General features: G+C 54.1%; 1 protein-coding gene across 1 annotated transcript; it reads left to right on the top strand.

The window, feature by feature from the left end:
* The first annotated feature begins 258 nt into the window (after positions 1-258).
* LOC122369889 (cyclin-K-like) lies at positions 259-21,818 on the top strand. Its single transcript, XM_043344997.1, has 9 exons — positions 259-522; positions 2,074-2,335; positions 2,579-2,710; positions 2,999-3,104; positions 3,336-3,437; positions 16,384-16,512; positions 18,681-18,869; positions 19,876-20,212; positions 20,443-21,818. Exons 2-9 carry the CDS (start codon positions 2,117-2,119, stop codon positions 20,630-20,632), a joined length of 1,404 nt encoding a protein of 467 aa, XP_043200932.1. The 5' UTR covers positions 259-522; positions 2,074-2,116; the 3' UTR covers positions 20,633-21,818.
* The last annotated feature ends 2,575 nt before the right edge of the window (positions 21,819-24,393 follow it).

Raw genomic sequence — 24,393 nt, 5'->3', positions numbered from 1 at the left:
ACGTCGCCGACAAATTGTAATTACCCTAAGCTCAGGCGGATGTATGGTAGAAAATCCCCCAAATGAAATACACTACGGCGGAAATAAAATACCCTACGGCGGAGCTCGGTTGCAATTTGTAAATACGCGCTTAGGACCTTGTAACTGCAACAAGCACGCCATTATTGTAATTTACAAATAGTGATGTTGCAAGGTTTGGTCTGTCACAAGTACCTGTTTCATTAAAATGATTGGATGTTTCAACAAGTGCGAGAAAATAGAACCAATTTGAAGTGTTTTTGACTACATAAGATATGTGCTGGGCGGTTTTGGATTTTGTTTGTGAAAAATGCACTTTTTATAATAATTTATGTGGTACTTGTGCTTGCCATTGGCCGAAACATCACTAGATTTAGGCATCAAGTATCCGAAGTGGTGACGCGGTCCGTAAACACACGAGAGGGTCGCGGGTCGCGGGGCAGGAGGGGAGGTTACGGATGTTTCCAGTAGCTGTATTATCCAAGATTCTAACTGTCTTATAAGGTAAGTACAATAACAATTTGCTGGTTGGGTCGGGTTGAGTTGAGTCATAGATGCGTAGCAGTGTCACTACGATCAAACTGTACTGATGAGCATGGGTGGAGCCGGTGGAGCCTAGTCCGACTTCCGAGGAAGTTGGTGGGGCAAAAAGTCGTCAAACCTTCAATGTTAGATTGTCAACTTGAATAAAATGTCTAACTAAAACAATTCCTATTATTCTGGAGATAATCTTTGAATTAAACATGGACATTCAAAAGTTTGTCAATGCGATAAAAATTGATTTGTAAAGCAACAAAGTCCTACAAATGGGCTGAAGTTGGTGGGGCAAAGTGCTTATTGGTGGGGCAAAATGGCAAGTTGGTGGGGCAGCTGCTCCACCAACTGTATAGGAAGCTCCACCCTTGCTGATGAGTGATGATTCAGGCTGGCCGCTGGGGCGCTGGGCACTGGCGACTCCAAAGCAAAAGGGAGGATAATTTGAGTTTTTACCATTTTTTGTGACATAATTTTGGCATTTTCCTCGCTATAATAGCATAGGGCAACTTTTCTGGGGAAAGGAATATTTTGCTATAGACAACAAAGCATGAGAAACTGACATTTTTGTAGTTTTGGTCATTGAGATGTAATGTCATGGCATGATGTACAGATGCCCATCCCATGTTAAAACACGTACCTAATTTATCTTGGTTTGCTGGGGATTTTTTAAGTTCTCTTGCAAGACAATTCAATGCCGGTCCCGTAGCTCAGTTGGAAGAGCGTTGGACTCCGCGTGGTGAGAGCACGCGTTCCCGGTTACAACAGTCCGGGTTAGAAGCGCGAGGGGCGCTCGACATTTATGGGCCTCTTGACAGGTATGGTTGCGGTTGGTGGCAGGCCGTAGCCAGGCGAAGTCAGTGAGGGGACCGGCCGTGCGCGGCTATGTGCGGACGTTAAACTTTGGACTCTAAATTCTGCCATAGAACTGGAATTGCGCGATCGGAGGGTAGAGGGCAAGGTCACCACAACAAGCTTCGCTTAGCGGTGGCTCTGTCCTTGTGAATCCTTCCTATCAAAAGGTTCGAACTAAATGTATAAAAAAATGTTCATGATTGACCGAAACAGCATTCTTCTTTGAGGGAAAGTGAGAAAGTTGATTTTCCTGTTCTGTCTGTAGGTATACCTACAGGCCTGATCCGCCTTCACACAGATCCTTAGGTCCAGTGACATGTCCCTAGGGCACTGCCTCCATTTTTGTCACGGAGCAGCCCTCTGACCTTCCAGGCCCGAGAAATCGGGATGGCCCCAGCGTCCACAGTCACACCAATGTCACCGGTGGGTGACAGGAACTAGGAAGTGTGTGGTCAAGGCTGTCCCGCTTAGCGGGTGCCGGAAACACTTTGTACCACTCACCACTGCTGTGTATATTCTGTACTAACCCAACTACGACAAAAGCCTGGGTCAGGCAACAAAAATATTTATGAAAAAATAATGAAGAGAAATTAGACAGTTATTGGACAGAGTCCTGACTCATGCTGCCACGTCCTCTGATGGGCTCGCTGTTGTCCTTTTCCACAGCAGTTCCACAGCTGTCTGCCACTGGCACTGAGTTGTCCTCGCCATGGTGTACTGGTTCTACAACCGGCGCGACCTCAAGGCCACGCCATCGGCTCAGGATGGGGTCAGTCAGGAGACGGAGATGCGGTACCGGCGCGAGGGCGCCCGGTTCATCATGAACCTGGGCAGCAAGATCGGCCTGCGCTACGACACGGTGGCCACTGGAGTGGTGTTCATGCATCGCTTCTACATGTTCCACTCGTTCAAGGAGTTTGACAGATATGTGAGTGATGGGAAGGTTGGGGACAGGCGTGGGGAGGGGCCAGGGCCGATCTGGTGGGGGCTGGCGTGGTTGGATTCAAACGGGCTACGATTTCCGATGTTAATGACTATCTTAAATGGCTATGCACTTTGTAAAGAACGTAGATTGGTGAATGTCAACATTTGACAGTAAACCCAAGCACACTGCTCCCTGCTGCCGGCGCCCGGCGGTATGTCCAGCTGACCGGTACATCTTACACCGCAGGTGACGGCCTGCTGCTGCCTCTTTTTAGCCGGAAAGGTCGAGGAGACGCCCAAAAAGTGCAAGGACATCATCAAAGTGGCCAAGACGCTGCTGCCTGACACCAAATTCACCGCGTTTGGCGCCGATCCCAAGGTGCGTTGTTCGAAACAACGTGTGTGTGGTGAAGTTGTTATTCTCTGGATTTTTCACATTGTTGTGCTTAGAAGCTGGAATGGAACATATTTGAAATGTTGGAGCCATTTATATCTATTTGATGGCAATCCCATTCGATAAAACTAGCGTTTCTGTGTCGCTAACTACCTGCATCAGCTCAGTGATGATAGAATGTTTGTCCACTGTGTTACGATGCCACATCTGTGTCGCGCCACGTTTGTGCCGCTGTCTATAGGCGTTACTAACCCACCTCCCCCTCTCCCCTAGGAGGAGGTGATGACTATGGAGCGTATCCTCCTCCAGACCATCAAGTTTGACCTCCAGGTCGACCACCCTTACACCTATCTCATCAAATACGCCAAGTGTCTCAAAGGTGAGGACTGCCGCGCTGGTCCTGCGACTTTATATGGAGCTGAACACAGTGGGCTCTAAATGTAACGACAAACGAGCCGGTTACAGATGTCTTTCAGTTCATTTTTTCGTTTTTTTTACGGCCCTGTCTCCGTACTGAGTCGTAACATAGTTCTCCGTGCTGCTATCAGCCGTTTTCCCTGTCCTTCTCTCGAACCCCCGCTCTGTGATAATCCTACAGTCTGTCCGGCAGGCGACAAGGTCAAACTGCACAAGTGTGTACAGATGGCGTGGACGTTCGTCAACGACTCGCTGTGCACCACACTCAGTCTGCAGTGGGAGCCGGAGATTATCGGTGAGTTCGACAACGAACAGGGTGTCTGGGGATATGAACGCCTGAACACTTGAACAGCACTCAGACCACCATCCAGCCTGGCGTAGTTTGTGGATGGACGTTTGAGAAATGATGAAAAGATAGTCGAACAGAGAATGAAAAAATGGAGATTATGCTTTAAAAAAATGCGCATCTCCTAGTCGTTCAGATGTGTGATTGTTTCAAAGGCTCACATTCCATATATGACGTATGATAGGTGACGGAGGATGTTCGCGGTGGTTTGAACCCTCACTTTCGGTCTTGGCTCTCTATGCATAATCGTGCCACAATGATTACGTGCGAGCCAGCACAAATCTGTCGATCATCCCGCCTGTTCAGTTGAGTCCGATATGGCTCGGTCTAATCCAGTGCGGTCCAGCCCAGTCCAGTCGGTACAGAAGATACACCGATCCCACTCGCTCCTCTGGTGCCGGCGGACGGGGTTCGGAGCGGGGTGCTCTATGCTGCCACCTACCGTCGCTCCCGTTCGTCCGTCCGTCCCCGATCAGTAACCACACTGGCCTGAACTGGTGCGGTTTGAAGGCTCGTCAACGTGCGACTCGTTTATCCGGATAATGGAACTTGGTGTCCGGGTGGGCTAAGTTGGGTTCCTTTTTTAGCAATCTCGTTGACAGTAAATGAACTCAGGCCGTCAAGTCGTCATTAGTTTCACATGTTACTGTCGCGGCAACTGCAGTTTTGTGAGATCTGGTGACGGCTGTCAGTTGCTCGAAAGTCTTTCATGGCCGCAGCACTTTCGCGAGATCCTGTCACAGTTCCACTGAACTTTCCTGACGCCACTCATACCGGACTTATCGTGACAGGCCAGTCAGGCTGCCGGTCGGTTCCTGTAATGCCCGTATATCTGTCCACCTGGCGACGGGATACTCGGGTTGTCATATGCCCTTGTGCTGGTATATTCGTTCCAGTCGCCCAGTGCAGTGTGATATCCAGTCTCCATGTTGCCATTGGTTAGTCTTCTCTGGTGTGTTTAGGTATGTACCCGTTGTGGCTTACTTTTTTCAGTCGTTGTCTAGCAAATACTGTCACTCGCTGGGTGGCCAATTCCAATGGTGCATTGCCGCGCTGATTCTCAGAGAATTATACATAGCCACCCATCTCTCTATCTTCTCCTCGCTGTCCGGTTGAATTGTCTGACGATCACCAGCGAGCGTGGCACAGCGCTACCTGTATAATTGTATTTGTGACGTGACCATGCCTCACATATTAGGGACCGTCATTATCACACTTTTTGTGCTCTGATCGTCATCATCTGCCGAAAAAAAAACACTATTTCTTTATCATCTTTCGGACGTATTTGTTCACGATTCGGCAACATGAATACCAGCAAATGTAATAGAAGCGGACACCGTGCAATGAATGCGGACGTCGCGTCCGTGTGGGGCTGTTTGACATTCTCTGGCCGCGTCCTCGGTAATGACAGTCCTGGGTGTCCGCGTCTCCGCGGCGTCTCGTCAGTGGGCACCACCCACTCACCTAATCCCGCAGCTCTGTCGGTGGGGCTTGGGATGGTGGCGTATGTCTTCTGTCGTGCCTCATCCCTAGATTTGGCGGTTTTTCTTTCTTTTCCAATGGTAATTGTTTCATCAATGATAGTGGTCTGTTATTAAATATGTAAGTGTTAAGTCTGATCAACATGGTTTGCTTTCAACGTCTGTGTGAGCCTTCGAGATCTGCTTCGTTTAGTGGTGATTCCTGCACTTCCACCGCCGCGATCGGATGACCTTGACCGGGCCAGCTGTCTAAGGACGAGCTGTGATTGGTCGTCGGTAGGTCAGTTTTCTGAATGTCCGGTAACAAGCTTGTTGCGGACGTCTCTGGCTTTCTTGTGTGGACTGTATAGTGTTTGTTACGTCTCGCAGCATTCGGGTTGGCGGCCGAGGGAAATTGTGAGAGGATGTAGGATTAATAGAGGCAGTGAACGAATAATGAAGAAGGGAAGTATCTAATCGGTAAATAAATAAACACGGATGAATAATTTACGGATCAAAGGTTCAACAGCGCCCGTCTCAGAGCGCATAAGGAGCACACCTCGCGGCATGCATGTTGGGTTGTTCAACAGCGCCCGTCTCAGAGCGCATAAGGAGCACACCCCGCGGCATGCATGTTGGGTCGTTCAACAGCGCACGTCTCAGAGCGCATAAGGTGCACACCTCGCGGCATGCGTGTTGGGTCGTTCGACAGCGCCCGTCTCAGAGCGCATAAGGAGCACACCTCGCGGCATGCATATAATGTAGGATGACAGAGGATTGATAGGAATAGTGAGTAGACCCGGCCACCGTGAGAACTGTGAGCTGCGCGCCGCTCTCCTTTCCTCCACTCGCCACTTCGGTTTCACTCACACCACCACCACTTAAACACAGTCTTCTAAATAGAAGAGTTCGCTATTGACCGAAGACGGCGAGATGGCAGCAGTACAGCACAGACACAGTAGTTAGAAAAGTTAGACGTGAGCGGCAGCAGAGCGCCGCCGTCCGCGTTTGAGAGCGAAGTGAGCTCGTCGGCGACTAACAGTGAAGTGAGACCGAGCAGAGCCCGGTATCGGTTCAAATACACGGCCAAAATGTCACTCGATACAGGGGTCGTGACACAGAGCACAAAAAAGGCGGCCGGCACGCCGCGTCCCCTCACACACCCCTCCAGTTCCCAGGCCCAGGGCCCCGCCTGCCCCATTCGGAACAGGTGACAGGTCAGCCGGGTCGCAGGGTCACAGGGGGACGCCAGTCCACCGTTCGCGGCGTCGATATGGCCCATTGCTTCTGTCTCAGAAAAAAGCCATGCGCGGCGACAGGTGGCCGCTGGGCGGGCGGCGGCCCGGCTCGGCGGCGGGACCGGCGGGGCGAGGTGACGGGCGGCGCGGCGGCGGCTCGTCTCGGCATCGGCGGCGCGACATTTGCCTAGTTTGTCGGCAACATCACTCCCCCCTGTGTTCGGATGTACGTTCCGAACACACCCAAAATGACCGACAAACTTCTCACACGCTATTCCTATGACTACTCACTAGTAAGCGGCACACATGGACATCAGACATTTGCCGAGCGAATAAGCCAAGCCAGACCAGGCCGACCAACACGGCGCTCGCTCGCCATGCGTTGACTTTTCTCCTCTCGATTCGTCTCGTTCTCAGCTTCAATTCACTTGTGGTCCTCTACTTCATCGTCCCCTTCCTTCTTCGTCTTCCTTCATCTTCTCGACATCCTCCTTCTCCCCGTCTGCACAGGTTCACTTGCATTCCTCTTCTCAGAAGCAGATCCTGGTGGCTGGTCGCGTGTGCAGTTTCGCGATAGCCGTTTGAAGCTCGGCCGACCGGACTCTGCCACCCGCTGCCGGCAACACGCGGCAGATGTGGGCCAATGGACATGAGCCCCGAGACATGTTTGGTTCTGCCTCCAGCACTAAGTCCACGACTTGCAGGACTCTCTGCTCTTTGCGCCACTTGCTCCTCGGGATGAGAGTCGGTACGTACTCTCTTGTCCACCTCTTCCACACATGTTCCGCCACGGCTTGGACATGCTTCCATCGGCGTCGGCTGCAGCATGTCTCTGTCTTTCCCGAGTCCTGGCGTGAGATGCCTCGACGCGCCACCGAGCAGAAAATGATTTTGCGTAAGAACTTCTGGGTCTGGCGGCTCCGAGCTGACGTGGATCAGGGGTTGATTGTCAACCATGTGCTCAACTTCAGTGGGCACCGTCACAAGCCCTTCGTCTGTGAGCGCCTGTGGACCCACCACCTTCTTCAGCGTGCTCTTCACCGATCGCACAATTCTTACCCACACTCCCCCCATGTGGCTAGCAGCCGGGAGGTTGAAGAGCCGGTCAAGTTCGAAGACAATGAGCTTTCCTGCGATCTCTCTTTCCATGGCTTGCAGCTCCGCCTTTAGCTCGAGACAGCTTCCCACGAGGTTGACGCCGTTATCGGAGAGGATAACTGATGGTCTCCCTCGCCTTGCGTCGTGGTGTGGTGACAGCGGAAGCAGATCACTCTTCCCAGGTAGCTCGTTCCCCAGCGCCCGACTGTGGGTTTCCTCCGGATTGCTTGTCCTCTGCACCCGTTTGAGTATCCAGATTTCGGCATCCCTGAGTTCTTGGGCACTGAGAGGTTCGCTGAGACGCGTTTCATCGTCTGAGGCGCATATGGCTGTGCTGTGAGTAAAACGTCTCACACAGGCCGCCGCTCGACGGTACTGGAGCCAGTACGAGCTCTTCATGGCGTCTGGTAGCACAGGCTGTCGTTGCGTTGTGAGTCCCGCGAAGTTCTCTTCCTTCACTGCCTCTTGTCCTGGTCTGAGCGGGCTTGCGTCTTGCTTTGATAGCCGGTTTTCCTCATCTTGCCACAGAAGACTGCGCCCGCGGAGCCGATTGCAGTCTGGCGCTAGCTCAGACGCGGGCAGCTCTCTTGAGCAGTCGTCTACAGGATTCAGCGTTCCTGACACGTGACGGCACTGCTCCTTTCTGGTCAGGTCGTAGTTGCGTTTGAGTTTTCGTTCCGTGGCTTCGAGCCGTTTCATTGCGATCCTTCTGTTGTCGGGGAGCTCCCCCCGGTCTTCCTTCCGCAGCATGCCTGTTTCATACCTGTCCGGAGGCTCTTTTGTTTTGCCTTTCAGGATTGACAGCGCACGCTCATCCTCCCTGGACTGTTCTACATGCTTGTCGTACTTGGTCCCAAAAGCCTCCGTGCACCAGTCCTTCACGGTGGTTGCTAGCTCGTCGTCGCTGCTCTGGGCGTTGCGTTGCAGGAACATAACCTGGCGCAGGCTGCTTGGCTCCACTGCTGATATGGAACCAGCTAGTGCCCATCCAAACCCGGTTCTTATAGCTGCTGGCTGGTTGGAATGACCCTTTCGTACTTCCTGTTGGAGAACAGCTTCCAGCACGTTCCCTCCGAGCAGCAGTTTCACTTCACCGCCATCATACTGCGGAAATGCTAGTCCACGGAGATGTTTGCATTGCCTGAGTTGGCGGTGAGATACCGTTGGGGCAGTCACATTCAGTGATGGTACAGCCCAGGCTTCAGGGATTTCGATGTACCCTCTCTTCACACCATCGCCGAGTGCGCTAACCGTCAGGGTAACGCGTTCAGATGGTTTCTGAGCTCCGCTTCCCTCCACATTTTGGATGCAGAGCTGGCGAAGGTCCCCGGTGATGCCCAACTCCTGCAGAACATCAGCGCTGCACAGTGATGTCTGAGCTCCGGTATCTAGCAGCGCCAGGACGTCTTTTGATTTGGTCGCTCCGTAGACGCGCACCTGAACGACCTGTAGCAGTGTGTCGGTCTCATTGCTCAGGGAGGCTGCTACAAACGGCGAGTTTCCCGTTCCTTTAGCTTGCGGATGTGGTGCCGCAGCCGTTGATGATCCGCTCGGAGAGTCTTCTTCCCTTGAGCTTCCCTCCTCGTGTCTCGCGTTTCCTGAGCCTTTGTGTAGCATTGGATGATGAGTGAGCTTGCAGCCCTCCACCCCGCACTTCCGTGAGGATCTGCATCTCTTGGTCCAGTGGCCCTTCCTCAGACATGAGAAGCAAAGACCGTTCTCGTACACCATCTCCATTCTCGCTTCCAATGTTTTCTTCTTGAATGACGGGCAGTCAGCCACTCTGTGCTTGTCGCCGCACACCAGACAGGGTGGCGGCGAACGTGGTTCTACTTCTCCAGCTTCATGAGTCGCTCCAGTCGCGAGCGCTGTCCTCCGCACCGCTCCCTCACGCTGCGTGCCGGCTACACATTTCCGCTCCGACGTCCCAGGCCGTACTGCCGAGAAGCTGAGGATGCTGACTTGCACCTGAAGCCATTCGCTGAAGGTCTTCAGAGTGGGTCGTTCTGGCCGTAGCCGAAACACTTCACGACCCCATTCTCGGGCCAGCTCATTCGGCAGCTTCTCCACCACTCTCCTGAGGTTCTCACTACTGGACAGATCGCTTGAATAGCCAAGATTTTGTAGGACGGTCACTGTGTTATGAACGATGGCGTAGAACTCTTCCATGGCTGGAAGATCCGTGAGAGCTGGTGGGTTGGAAGTGAAGATTTTCCTCAAGTGACTTTGGATGATGTCTTCTTCTCTCCCAAATCTTTCTTGTAGGGTTCTCAGAGCTTCCAGGTAGAGGCTGCCATTGAACAGCATGCCTTCAATAGCTTGGGCTGCCGGCCCTTCTACTGCGTTCTGCAAGTGAGCCATTCGCTCTGAGTCCGATAGAGACGGCTGGTCGTGGACGAGAGCCTTAAATAGGCCGATCCAGCGAGGCCACTCCTGAGGGCTGCCTCGGAAGGTAGGCAGTGTCAGACGTGGTATACTTTTCACGAATGCTGATGGACCCGGGACGTCACATCGCCGCTCGGAACCCAACGCTGTCACCCAGCTGGCTGGGTCCTGGTTGGCAGTTCTCGGCGTCTCGTCGGCCATCGGAGAGGTACTAGTAGCTTTCGGTGGCGGCGGCTCGCGCCGGAGCTCTCCCAAGCCACTGATCACGCGTCCTTGCTCTTGCTCGTTTCCCTTCTCGCGGCCGGATCCGGTGTTGTTTTGACGACTAGGCGCCACTTCCACAGCGACCTCATCTTCAAAGTCGTGTCTTCGTTCCCACTCCAACTCGTTGCCAGCGGCCCTCCAGAGACGCGCCTTCAAAGTCGCACGTTCCACTTCCTCTTCTAGAGCCCTTTCTTCCAGCAAATCTTCTTGTTTTCTCATCTCTCGGCTTGCTTCTTCCATCGCTCGTTCTCTTTCCTTCCTTGCTTTGAGATGCTTCAGTTCGAGAGCTTTCAATTCCGCGGTGATTTCAGCCTCCTTGAAAGTGGCTGAAGCCTTTGAGCCTCGTGATATGTGAGACCCGCACACTTTGCTTCCTTCCTCAAGTTGCACCGATGGTAGGGGGAGCATTCCTGTGCGTGACGCTGAGCGGCTCGCTGGTGGACGAGTTATCGCCTCTTCAATTCTAGCGACCGTTTCGGCGTGCCGTGCTGTTATTCTTGTGGCATACTCCTCCGCTTCTTCCAGCTCGCTCACATCTTGCAACTTCTCTACAAACTCCTCATTTGCCTCCATGAAGGTGTCCAGCGTTGTGTGCAGCGTCTCGAGCCGTTTCTTCCATTCCTCTTCACTGGCTCGCCGCGCTATTTGCGCGTCCGCCCTGTTACACGAGCGTGTGAACATGGCCGCCTTGCGACCGCGATGAAGCTTTAATGCTTTCCGTTCAGCGGTGATATCTCCATCCTCTCCTCCTACAGGGTCGCAGTTCTCTGGCATCGTCTCCCGGTCCTCCGTCTCCGTCTCCTCTTGCCCTGCAGGCTCGCAATTCTCAGGCGTCGTCTCCCGGTGCTCCGTCTCCATCGCGTCTTCCATCGGTCCACAATACTTCTCAATCCGACTGACACGGTGGGAGCAGAACTTATCGACGTCACGGACGGTCGTTCACGCACAGTATCGACTTATTGTACGTTCTCTTCTTGACTTCTTACATTCTTAACTGATACGATCCGGCCCGGAGGACCAGCGAATGTTGCGGACGTCTCTGGCTTTCTTGTGTGGACTGTATAGTGTTTGTTACGTCTCGCAGCATTCGGGTTGGCGGCCGGGGGGAATTGTGAGAGGATGTAGGATTAATAGAGGCAGTGAACGAATAATGAAGAAGGGAAGTATCTAATCGGTAAATAAATAAACACGGATGAATAATTTACGGATCAAAGGTTCAACAGCGCCCGTCTCAGAGCGCATAAGGAGCACACCTCGCGGCATGCATGTTGGGTTGTTCAACAGCGCCCGTCTCAGAGCGCATAAGGAGCACACCCCGCGGCATGCATGTTGGGTCGTTCAACAGCGCACGTCTCAGAGCGCATAAGGTGCACACCTCGCGGCATGCGTGTTGGGTCGTTCGACAGCGCCCGTCTCAGAGCGCATAAGGAGCACACCTCGCGGCATGCATATAATGTAGGATGACAGAGGATTGATAGGAATAGTGAGTAGACCCGGCCACCGTGAGAACTGTGAGCTGCGCGCCGCTCTCCTTTCCTCCACTCGCCACTTCGGTTTCACTCACACCACCACCACTTAAACACAGTCTTCTAAATAGAAGAGTTCGCTATTGACCGAAGACGGCGAGATGGCAGCAGTACAGCACAGACACAGTAGTTAGAAAAGTTAGACGTGAGCGGCAGCAGAGCGCCGCCGTCCGCGTTTGAGAGCGAAGTGAGCTCGTCGGCGACTAACAGTGAAGTGAGACCGAGCAGAGCCCGGTATCGGTTCAAATACACGGCCAAAATGTCACTCGATACAGGGGTCGTGACACAGAGCACAAAAAAGGCGGCCGGCACGCCGCGTCCCCTCACACACCCCTCCAGTTCCCAGGCCCAGGGCCCCGCCTGCCCCATTCGGAACAGGTGACAGGTCAGCCGGGTCGCAGGGTCACAGGGGGACGCCAGTCCACCGTTCGCGGCGTCGATATGGCCCATTGCTTCTGTCTCAGAAAAAAGCCATGCGCGGCGACAGGTGGCCGCTGGGCGGGCGGCGGCCCGGCTCGGCGGCGGGACCGGCGGGGCGAGGTGACGGGCGGCGCGGCGGCGGCTCGTCTCGGCATCGGCGGCGCGACATTTGCCTAGTTTGTCGGCAACAAAGCTGGTGCTGTGGGCGGCGGCTGCCGATGTACCGCTGCTGACCCAGACACGGCTCAATTGTGGGCCGTTTGACGGCGTCTGCCTCGGCCCCGATTCGCAGAACTGATTTATAGATGAGGCGCCGTCGATGATTGCAGACCAGCCGGCTAATAGGACCAGGATGTGCGCTACTGTGTCAGCCTTCTCAGGAGTAGTAGATCAAGTTGTCGAACGGCGTTCTCAGAAGACTGGCTAACATTTTCGGTGTCATGCAATCTATGATGCGTTGTGGGCAAAATGTGAAATAGGGCTTAGTCATTACCCTCGGACAATCGATTCTCGATGATTTAAAGGTATTTGCTTTCCCAGTGGTGTGCTGAAACAGGCGGCTGTACATCTAAGCGAACTATCAACTAGGCAGGGCCACAGGTGCAACTTTACATCTCTCTGTAAGTGATTGAGCGCCCCAATGTTCAGCTAAGAATCCTTTGAGTAATCAAAGGGACCCTCCCACCTTCAAAAAAGTTTATGAATTGGCATGAAAGTGATGTCGCTCGGTTCAGAAAGAGCGAAAACGAATATCTACCAGATTTCACCGAAAAATATTCACCGGTTTTCAAGATATTAGACTTTTACTTTTGTTTACTTTTTGGGATCTCCGCTGTTCCTAGCGATCTTATTTGGAAGCAATAGTTTGGCAGCTGAAAGTGCGGCACTTGTTGCGCGCAAAGCAGCATATACCACCGCGTGCTACAAAACGTTTTAGTAAAGCATTTAAAAATCGTTAGATATCTGCGCTGACGTCACACATTCAGAGGGGTATTCCTCTGCATTAGCCCCTCTGAATCAAAATGCTGCAATTTTGAAATTCAATATTTCCGATTTAAGGCATTGCTCGATGTTGTGAGTGCCGAAACCAGTAATTGTGAACCAGGGACCCCATTTTGGCTATCTCAACTCAAATCTGATGTTAAGTTGGGAGGGTCCCTTTAACAAAGGGAGTAACGTGGGAGCATAGATTCAGGGTATCTTTGGTAAATACCGATATTGATCACCCCAATGATTTTCGTAAAGCTACACCCACGGTCGCGACTATTGGCCAGCCACCCTACTGAGATTAAGTGCGTAGGTAGCCTGAAAGCCCAGGCTCGATCGTTGATATGCTCTTTTCCACGAAGTTGAATGCGATGCCGAGACATCCGCTTCAGTTTATATGAAGCACGCGGCCATTACTCTGAAGGTAATGTAGACCGTTTGCAGGGTTCTCGAACAGCGGACGTGCAAGTAATACAATAAAATACCATTCCTCTCAATGTTTATTGCGATTTTTATATCCCTCGTCTGTGTGTGACGTGAGGTAAGCTATTGACGTAAATTGAATGCCGCACAGCAAACAGAATTGAGGATATAATCCATTTTAGTTGCCCGATTGTATCGTAAAAAATGGGCCAGTGTCAGTAACTTCGAAAAAGTAACTTAGCTCATTGATCACGAGGCACGTGAAATGGGACGTTCAAGGGCGACACTGGTAATCTGGTTCATAATAACGGCAACTACGATTCCCAAATGTTGACTGGTTCAAAAAGAGTTTGAGCCATCTTTTTATATTTAGGTACTGGATTGAAGGTGTAGTTCATAGTTGGGAATACAACTCGTAAGCTTTGACGATTGAACGTTATGCAGCTCACTCATGGACAGTGCAATTGATATGTTGCGTTGCAAATAGCTAATTCTCTTCTTTGCAGATAGCACCGTCATTGGCAGTCAACATGATTTTGCACCACTTGCATGTGGGCTCCGTTCATAAATTACGTTTGTAGACTCGGTTTGCTAAGATAAGCCGGGTGGGTCATTGAAATGCAGTGAGCTACGTAATTAAATAAAGCGTGCTTCTTTCGCTTCCCATTTCGCCAGCAATTAGCGGAAAGCCCAGTGTCTGAATGTAAATATGCAATTAACTTGTTTGTTGCTGTTCTCAATCATGCTTTATTGCGCTATTTATCTCGGGATGAGCTATATTGCATCACATCCGACAAACGCAGTGAGTTCGGTGTGCCTGGTTTTGCGTGCTAGAGGGGAGCGATGTCCATTGTCCGTTTCTTCTCGTATTCCGTTGGAGTTTGATCTTGTCTATGATCTGTGAGCTAAGGACGCTGCTGCTGAGTATGGAACATCGGTGGCAGAGAGGCCTCACCTCGGCCGATGAGCCATCCACTGAGTTGTTTCCTGGAGAGCTGGACTCGCGTCTGACCCTGCTCGATTCGGGCAGTTTACGAGCAGACAGGGTGAGCGACTGGTATGGCGCTGTTGGCCGGTGAAGCTGACCCAACCCGGGCTTACGTGCGCTACGGTGGCTCCTCACCGCTGGGCGTGCCTTTCTGCATGGCTTTCAGCGTGCCATCGTGCTAAACGGCCAGCGATCAATCCCGAGAAACGACTGCCGCTCTGATGATGCGTCAAAAGTTATTGCCACTCTGCTCCATGGCTGCTTCTAGAGCTGTTGTATCTTCTTGGTATTTCGTCACTCGCTCTCTCTTGTTCCTCTTTTCTCTTCTCCCCTCCCTCTGTCTCTCCTCTGTCCGTCTCCCCTGTGGACCGCCGCTGCCGTCTGTCGTGCCGCCTTTGTCTCGCTATCTGCGGTCGGCATTCAGCTGTCGGACCGCCGTTGGACGGTCGTCGCCGGGTCACCCACCGCGGGGTGCCGACTGCCGACCCAACCCGACCCGGCCCGGCCCGCCGACCTCTGCGGCCGCCGGCAGTGGCAATGTTTGCTAATGTGTGCGGCTGTGCCGCCGTGCGCGGCCGCTGGGGTCCCGATGCCGCCGCCGTTCCTCGGCCGCTCCCTATGAGGGCGTTTGTATGCGGCGCGTGCCACTGCCGAACGGCGCCGAGCGCCGAAAGGCGGCCGGATCAGATCGGATCAGAGCGCGTGTGAGTGGAACAGGCACTCAGTTGCCGGGGTCAGCTGACCGACCCAGCACGGAGTCAGACAGACACCGAGGGTAACCGAGGGGAGGTGGATGGAACACGCAAACTGCATTCTGTTTGAGAACTGTGTTGGTATTGATCGTAAAGGAATCTTCATCAATTTTTTCCTATATTTACCTATTTCAATTTCTAGCAATTTCTGCAAACAATAGCAATTTCAATTTTTGCTGCCAACAACGGCTTTTCGGTGCCAGTAATGATCAGTTATTGACGGTCTGAGCTCAAGTACGTCTCATGTATTAACAAGCCGAAGATTGTCTGCACTAGCATCCACTTTTTCACTATCGGAGGAGGTACCCTTTTCTGTTATTTAGGGAGGCATCTTTATCGTCGGATGAGGCACCTTTCTCCTCTAATCTCCGCAGTCTCCGCCACCCGTACCGTCGTGTCGGGGGCGCGGCCCGGCGTCACCCCCGGCGGCACTGACCGATGGCCGACATTAGGCCAACAGAGAGTCGGGTACGCGTCCTCTGCGGGCCCTACTCGGACCAGGCGGGGCCGGTATCACCTCCGTCCGTGCCAGAAACACGGCGCGGCGGCCGCCGCCGAGGCAGATATCAAGACTAACTATGTTAGCCAGGAGTTTTCTACTTGGAGGCGCGGAAAATTAGCTGCCCCGAAGGCGAGTTGTTTGACTGCGGTAGTGATTGCAGCGTGAACCAGGGACAGATATTGAGACAGAGGAGGAGCGGCCGAGAGATTGTTTCGTGTTTCTTGCGTGACGATCCATCGAACGAACAGAAACTTGTACTTGTCCCTCTAGCTCTGCGCTAGACGCTGTGGTCTTGGTAGACTGTACCGCATTACACTGGTGTAGTCCGGTACAGCCTATCCATACAGGCATCCGGCTCCGTTCATCGTTCGCTAGCCTGGCGGCGGGCGACGACTCGAAGTTCTGTATGAGTTATTGCGCTGATGATTTATGTTTGTCTTAGTGATGCTGCGGACGCGGTTATCTGTCTGTGTCTTGCAGTGTGAACCTTTCTCGGCTTACGATGAGATATGGTTCCCGTCATTTGATTTGTGCTCGCCAAGTTCAACACTACCCGTGCCTTTATGTTTCACTGGCACGCAATCCATTCTCTTATTTCCCCAGCGCTCGCGCTGGTTCTGTGTGCGTCTTATCCCGAGAATACCAGCGAAAGTAGGTAGCTGAGCTCACATTTCAGCGTGAAACCTTTACTGCGAAAAATTTTCATTTGCGTTCTGAAAATCCACGTCCGCGTGACGATCAGCAAACTGTATCATAGGGCGATGTGCTGCAGTTAATCAGTGATCAATTTGCAGTTAATCAGTTATTAGTCCTGTTCCCGCCATGCCACTGACCGTTTCTCCATGTTCGCAGCGATCGCACTGATGTACCTGGCCGGCAAGCTGAGCAAGTTCGAGGTGGTAGACTGGGTGGGTCGTCAGCCGCACCACCTGCGCTGGTGGGACATGTTCGTCGAAGACATCTCTATGGAACTGATGGAGGGTGAGTGTGTCGAGCTATAACTCGGCAGACTCATTCGAACGTGATATTCGAGCTGTTTGATGTCCAGCTCTAATATGAACAAACTACATAGCAGCCGGACCTGGTCGTTTTTGTATGTGTGCGCTACGGCATAACATTTCTGATTAGATCGCGTCATTGGTGGATAGATGTGCATCTGACCCGTATTTTGGCGTTGTTCGATTGATTGCATTACATTGTGAAGGCGGCCGGAGCTGGCGCGGCGATATTGGATTCGGCCTATTGTGTCGGTGCGCTCGGCGCGGGGTGAGCGCTCCTTTGATCGGGTGGACGGTGACACGGCTGGGGTTCGGGCAGCCGCACTGTTCCCGACCGGCCGGCCGGCGGCCGGCGCCTGTCGTCATGTGCGGCCGTTCCGGGTCAGGAGGGGACGGGGGAGGGAGGCATCCGTGATGAGGTCTTGACTTTGAGAGTGGTGTGCAGCTGACTAGGCAGAGTAATTGTTGAGGAGAAGCAGGGAGCGTGAGGGAGGCCGGAGTTCAGCTGATAAGCTGGGGCCATTTCTGCTTCTATTATCACCATGTCATTAGTCATCTAGCCTTGGCTATCGACCTGCCTTTCTAAGCCATCCCGAGAGGTCCCTGGCCCTGCCCTCTGGCCTCTATCGCTCTCACCACTCACCTCTGGTCAGTCCCGTCCCATCCGCAACTCCAACACCTCCCCAGGCGGTGACTGTGTTGCTGACTCCGGCGCGCCCGTCCGCCCCGGAGAGGACCAGCCTCCGCTCCGGAGAGGCCCCGTCAGCCGGTCTGAAGGGCTCTCCAGCCGGCCGGCCGTAGACGATTGGTGCCCGGACGGCGGCTCGGCCGGCCGGTCTCGGCGCTGGCGACTAGATCGCCGTGTGAAGAGTACTGGGGAAGCATGGTAGAGGGATAGGAGCAGCAGTGTCCTGAATCATAGATCAGGGACGCTGTGGGCGCTCGGTAGAGGGCTGCTCGGTAGATTACTGGGGAAGCACGGTAGATAGCTCGGAGCGGCAGTGTCTCCGGTCCTAGATCAGGGACGCGGTGGACTGGACATTGACACAGGATATCCCCGGTTCAGGTAGCTATTATTGTACCGGCTCAACAGTCTCCCGTGTGTGCCTCTGTCGCCGGCCTCTGAGCATTGTGCAATCGTTCCGTGGGGGATTTGCGATTGCCGGGCACGCACTAGCGTCATCCATTGGGTGGCTGTCTAGCTACTTTGATCCGGTACTGGGAGAATGCGCCGGCCTCTGGACCAGCCATCTGCCGCTCGGAGTATGGAGTGCTACGGTTCACCTAACGGCGGGTACTCGGCGGGAGACTTTAGACTCAGCTGTGAATCCCCAAAGGTGGTCAAATTGGTTCCGTAAATTTCTGTCAGTCTGATATGACACGACCTTTTGATTTTTTATTTGTAGTCTGATATGACACGACCTTTTGATTTGTACAGTTCCTTGAATTGGCGTGTCTCTGCACTGACCTACCATAGGCTAAGCTCTAGACTAACCTGGCCTGGAGTAAGCTGACTTTAATTTCATACGAACTGACCTAATATAGGCCAGATTTTTTGCGACTTAATCTGACGTGAGCTGAACTGGCCTCATCTGGTCGGCACTGGTCTGCGCTGGTCTGAGCTGTCTGGAACCAGTAGTCATTTCATCCTCTATCTATGAAAGTCCCACTGGCCGCTGACAGCAGTAACGAACGATGCCGGAGCCGGAACACGACCTCCCAGAGTTTGAAGCGGTGGGAGTCAGTCGTGCAGGCCCCGACCGGTGACCTGTCCGCCCGTGTTCGGTGGGCGTTTTAGCGGCGCTCAGGCTGTTCTACTTCGAATTGTAGCCCAATGGGTGTAGTTTGTAGTTGGTACCGATCTCCTGGTTAGCGGGTGTTCCTGGGTCCAGATGGCCAGATGGCCCACGTGGAGCCGAACAAAATAGGCTAGTCTGGAAAAAAAACTCTGGAGATTTTGTTGTAGCTACAGACGTGCGGTGAAACAATTTTCGGTTTTTTTTTTGTGTAGTGAGCAGAAAAATATGTTATTTCTGGAAACCGAGAACGCTATACATTGAACTCCAGAAATCTGCACCTTTACGCCCAACAGGGTAGCGGCCCGTAGCGGGATTTTCACCGAAGATAACTAGCGTCTGTTCTTTGTTTCAGACATCTGTCACCAGGTTTTAGACCTGTACCAGCAGACCAAGGTGGCAGGTGTGGCTGCCGAGAGCCCGCCCCAGTCGTCGGCCGCCCCCGCCCCCGCCCCGGCCACCCCCGCCGCCGCGGCCGCTCCGGCTGCGGCCGCTGTGCCAAAGCAAGAGCCGCTGGCGCCTGCAGTCGACCCGGCATCGCTGGGTAGGTGCCACCTCCTACTGTCTTTACACTGGCCGAGAGGCACCCTAGCTCGGTCAGGCTATCCCCCATACTTACACGGAGCCTCAGACTGACTAGCCACGGTCGGCCGGGGCATGGTAGACTTTACCTGTGCCTACACGTAGCCTCAGACTGACCAGCCTCGTCCGGACGGGGAGACGGGCACGTTCGTGCTCCTGCGGGACCGGGAGAGCCGTTCAGTATTGATGCGCCTACTTACGGGGGCCGGGCGATACGGAGAAGTGTCTATTTATGAGGGAGGAGGTCCGGTAGGCCAGACGGTCATGGCAGGGCGGGGGGCGCGGAACGGCCTCTCCTATCAGACTCTGCCGGGTAGGAACATCCCACTTGTTCAGCTAGTCAGTCAGACAGTCAAGCAGTCAGTCAGTCACTCGCTCACTCACTCTTTCACTCAATCCATCAATCAAGCAATCACTCACTCACTCACTCACTCACTCACTCACTCACTCACTCACTCACTCACTCACTCACTAACACGCTCGTTCACTCACTCACGCAGTCTCCGGATGCCAAATTGTGTTCAGGAGTCAGGCTGATGTTGTATTTCTCCTTATTCATACACGTGCATCGTGCGTGCTTACACGCGTGGTCTGGAATTGTGCGAAGCCAGCTTAAATGACCTGGGAATGTGTCTATGATCGGACAGGCTTTGATTGGTCGGAGGCTAGGAAAAACCATTACGCTTCATTGGAGCTGCCCTGGTGTGCTAGCAGCTGACTTATTGGTTTTGTATATACTTTCTTTATATTGCGTTCCTCACTGCTATTGGATGTATTTGCCGTATGTATGCTTCTCTGTATGCCTGTCCCTATTGTATTGTATTGTATTGTATTGTATTGAACAACCATGAGCGATCCACATTCTGAAGTGCGTGGCGATTACTGCTTGTCTGTAAGTGAGTGTAATGTGTTTGTGTCTGTCTTCCGTACCCCACGTTTCTCATCAGTAACCCGGACTATCTTTGCAGCGGCGCCGGCCGCAGAGCTCACGCCGGGCCGGGAGCTGCGAAAATCGGCGCCCTCCACGCCGCCGCTGCAGGTGAAGGCGGAGCCGCCGGCCGCCCCCGCCCCCGCCGCCGCCCCCGCCCCGGCCGCCGCCGGCGGCGGCCCGCCCGGCGCGTCCGGCGGCCAGCCGCCCCAGTTCGGCGGCTTTGGCTACGGGCCGCCGCCGGGCGGGGCGTTTGGGTACGGGTACCCGCCGCACGCGGGAGCTGCGGCGCCGCCGCCTCCACCGCCCCCGCCGCCGCCGCCTCCGGGACCGAGCGGCCCGGCGGCGCCGTTCCCGCCCCAGTTCCCGCCGTTCGGGTGAGTGGGAGAGGGAAGAGGGCGGGCTCGGTGTCGGAGTTAGACGCGGGAAGGTGTTTGTCCCTCTGTGCTGCCAATGGCAGTGGAGAATAGTGTTGGGACTCGGTGCCAAAACCCATACATCGCTGTGGTATAGTTCGTCGTGCTTTTCATGTGTCTAAATGCTGTGGTTCCCGATAACAGTAATATTCTAAAGTAATTGTTGACACTTGTCTTCTCGACTCTTCCAGGTTCCCGTCGGGCCCGGCGGACGGTAAGGGTGGGGCGGTGCCCCCGCCGCCGCCCCCGCCGCCGGCATCCAAGTACCCGCCGCCGCCTGGCGCGTCCGTGCCGCCGCCGCCGCCGCCCCCGCCCAGCAGTGCGCCGCCGCCGCCGCCACCACCGTTCCCGCCCGGCGGGATGCCACCGAACAGAGGGTAGGTGGTTTAGGACGCCGCTGAGCGACTGCGGCTCCGGCTGTGTCGCTGAGCTCTCTCGATGGAGCTGAACAGGGTCATGTGTGCTCCTCGCCTTAATTTGCATTACCTGATCCCAGAGCATTTCTGAGCCAAGCGCCCTGGCCGATCCTACCGTACCCAGAAGTCCACCCACGTGAGTCTGCCCACCGGCGTCCTGCCGCTTACCAGACGAGCGGTGCCGATATCAGATCCTACGCTGGATCATTTTCCAATCCCTGAGAGGCCGTGTGGCAGACGCTATCGACCTCCGACACAAGTGTTCTCCTTGAATATCGATGGTGACGACCCTGACCCCGGACGTCGAGTGGTGTGGCGAACGGCCAGACTGACCCCAAAGAGAGCGGCCTAGTGTCAGGGATCGGGATGTCTGTTCTAGTCATTCATGTGAGGTGTGTTATCTAGTGACCAAAGCAGATGAGCTGTTGATCTCTTCAGCCTTGTGATGTCCTATTTCCTTCTCCGGCGATGTGTTTATCCTGTGTATTTCGTGGCTGTTACTGTTTCCGTTAGATCTGCTTCTTCATCAATTTTCGTTAATTAATGGCTAGTCGATGTTATAGCTCTAAGCGAGCTTCTTTCCTGATTGAGCTTAAACGGGCTAAGCGCCCGATATTTCTCAGGTGTTGTTAAGTGCGGTGACGTGAGCACTGCGGATGGAAGGGCTATCTCGGCCGATGTCGACATGGGAATGCTGTGCTGTGGATGGAGCGATTTAGTGGCAGAGCCGCCTGACCTCCGAGCACTAAAGCGTGCTGTGCTGGCTGTTCCACTGTGCGTCGGGTGCCCTCTTGTTACCCATTATTTCCTTTGCTGTGCCGTGATAGTTAGAGTCCCTGCGGTAATTCTGGACTCAGTAAGAGTCGATATCACAAAAATTGGTCTGGCTGCTGATGGCTCCGTGGTTGCCTCCAGCTGCTGACTGTTGCTTACACTGGCTCACAATCATCTGCTGACTGTGATCAGCGGTCAGCTGCTGACTGTGTACCTCACAGCAGACCACCAGTCAGCAGCCGACTGGCTCGCTCCGCCGCCCATTGTCCTGATCCACTGCCGCCGACTCGGCCGTACCGATTGGATTTGTGATCCGCCGAGCCTCCGACCCTCCCCCGCCTCTGTCTTTGCTGACAATACACTGTTATAGCGCACCACTCGGCCTTTTCTCTCCGTCTGTCTCCCGTTTCTCCCTCTTCCTCCCTCTCCTCTCTCTCGTATGCCACCCCGGTCACTCCCCAGTGGTCAGCGGTCAGCGATCGGGGACGTGACTGGACCCGGCAGCACTCACACGCCGCGCGCCAACAGCCGCCGTTAATGCGCGCCGACACATGAGGCGTGCATTGTGCTCGCCGCTGTCGGTCGCCGGACCTCGACACTGTTCTCGGAAGTGGTCGGGTCAGAGCCGTCGGGCTGGACGGGTAGGGGGCGGTCGGAGGGGTATGTGGTCGCTGTGGCCGAGTGTAGTCCGGTTCTCTGGGGTAGGTGTGTGGAGAAATGTCCTCTGAACGAGCAGGATGCGGTTTTGGAGCAGCAGTACTTGACAGATGATTTCTGAGAGGTTGAGTAGCCAATGTAACCTTTAAATGTCATATTTGTGAGGTTTCAATAGCATTGCAATGCATTTACTTCACCTCTGGATAGTTTGAATGGTGATGGACCCTGCCTCAACGACGCTCTAACTTTATTGCACCCAAGCAACTTCGCTGGGTCCCTTCTGGTCAAACCTTCGAAAACTCTGTCCCTGTGGTGGCTCCCACTTCCCATGGCATATTCAGGAGAGGATAAAGTATAGGTAACGAGAACCGGCAGCACCCGATAGAGGCTTTGAACCAGCGGGGCACTAACACTTCCAAACAAAGTCTGGAGCTGGGTAATGCACAAATCGGATAAGGCGTCTTGTGGTCCTACCGGATACCATCCTCTTCACCCGTGCCCTCACTCCATAGCTGGCCTACATAAAGCTTACCAATCCACCCTTTTCGAATAACCTGTACACAGTTTTCCTGACTCTTCCTTTAGCCCTTCCATTCGTCTGTTCTCTCCCCTGGCATGTCCCTCTGACTTGTAACCTCTCAGGCCCCTCCCTCGCTACTGATCTGTGACCTCTCGGGTCTTTCCCGCCCCTCTGATCTGTGGCCTCTCAGGCCCCTCCCTCGTTACTGACCTGTGACCTCCGGCGCCCCTGTCGTACGACGCCGCCGCGGGAGCGCTCCCCTGGGTCAGCCGGCGGCGGTGCCGTGAGCGATGCTCCGCCTCGCCCTGCGCCCATTTGCCGCCCCCATTCACCTAATGCGATCTGATCTAACAGCGCCACTGATGTAGCGGCGTGGCCGGCCGCCCGCCGCTGGTGGCGGGCTGTCTCCCTCGCCGCCGTCGCCGCAGGATGGAGAGTCACGTCTCTGGCCGGTGCTTGTCAGTCGTCTATCGAACCCTGGGCACCGGCAACGCGTGGTGTCCCTCCTGACGGGGGTGACCTCTACACCTGGACCTCTTCCCACCGTCCCGGCACAGTGACCTGACTTGTAGAGACCTACCCGCGGCCCGACACATCATAGATCCGACGGCCGAGTACCAGGGAGCTGATGGGGTGCTGTGGCGAGTTTTCGACAGGGAGATTTACAACCAATGTCCCGCTTTGTTGGAGTTTAGACCCGTCCACTGCGCTCGGACAGGCCGATATTGGTAATTTAGCTCTAAGAGCTTTGTGATCGTGGCTATGACCAAAAGAGGCTCAGTGAAAGGTCGTCCACTAATATTTTATTGACCCAGATCAGAACCGAGATAGTGACCTTTGCCGTCTTTTTGTGAAATTGGTTTTTCCTCGAGCTGTCCTAAGTGTGTCCGAATCTGTAAGATTTCCCCGGAGGAGTGGTGTTATATTTGATCTCGGGCGCGCCGGCCGCGCATGTATCGGGGGTTTCCGGTGCGTGCCTGGGCCGAGGAGGTCGCGTCTCTGACCGTCCATGGTACTGCGCACATTGGCAGACGGAGGGTGCCGGGGGAGCTTATCCAGGCGGGGTGAGGTGGACGGTCGTCTGTACTGGACGTGGGGGGACACTAATCTTGTTGCAACCAGTGCAGGAGAGAGAGAGGGGGGGGAGGGAGAGAGAGAGAGAGAGAGAGAGAGAGAGAGAGAGAGAGAGAGAGAGAGAGAGAGAGAGAGAGAGAGAGAGAGAGACAGAGAGACAGACAGACAGACAGACAGACAGACAGACAGACAGAGAGAAAAATAAAGAGAGAGAGAGGGGGAGGAGGGAGAAAGAGAGAGAAAATGAGAGAGAGACAGACAGACAGACAGACAGACAGACAGACAGACAGACAGACAGACAGACAGACGACAGAACAGACAGACAGACAGACAGACAGACAACAGACGAGACAGAGAGAAAACATAAAGAGAGAGGGGGAGGAGGGAGAAAAGAGAGAGAAAATATATAGAGAGAGAGAGAAGAGAGAGACCAGAGAGAGAGAGAGAGAGAGAGAGAGAGAGAGAGAGAGAGAGAGAGAGAGACCAGGGACAGAGAGAGAGAGAAGAGAGAGAGAGAGAGAGAGATAGAGAGAGAGAAGAGAGAGAGAGAGAGAGACCAGGACAGAGGAGAGAGAGAGAGAGAGAGAGAGAGAGAGAGAGAGAGAGAGAGAGACCAGGGACAGAGAGGAGAGAGAGAGAGAGAGAGAGAGGGAGAGATAGAGGGAGAGAGAGAGGAGAGAGAGAGAGAGAGAGAGATAGAG

Source organism: Amphibalanus amphitrite, unplaced genomic scaffold, assembly GCF_019059575.1.
Source record: "Amphibalanus amphitrite isolate SeventyFive unplaced genomic scaffold, NRLGWU_Aamphi_draft 001082F_arrow, whole genome shotgun sequence".
In the NCBI taxonomy this organism is placed as follows: Eukaryota; Metazoa; Arthropoda; class Thecostraca; order Balanomorpha; family Balanidae; genus Amphibalanus; species Amphibalanus amphitrite.
The sequence above is the reverse complement of the archived record's forward strand: the minus strand, read 5'-3'. Positions and strand labels throughout refer to the sequence as shown.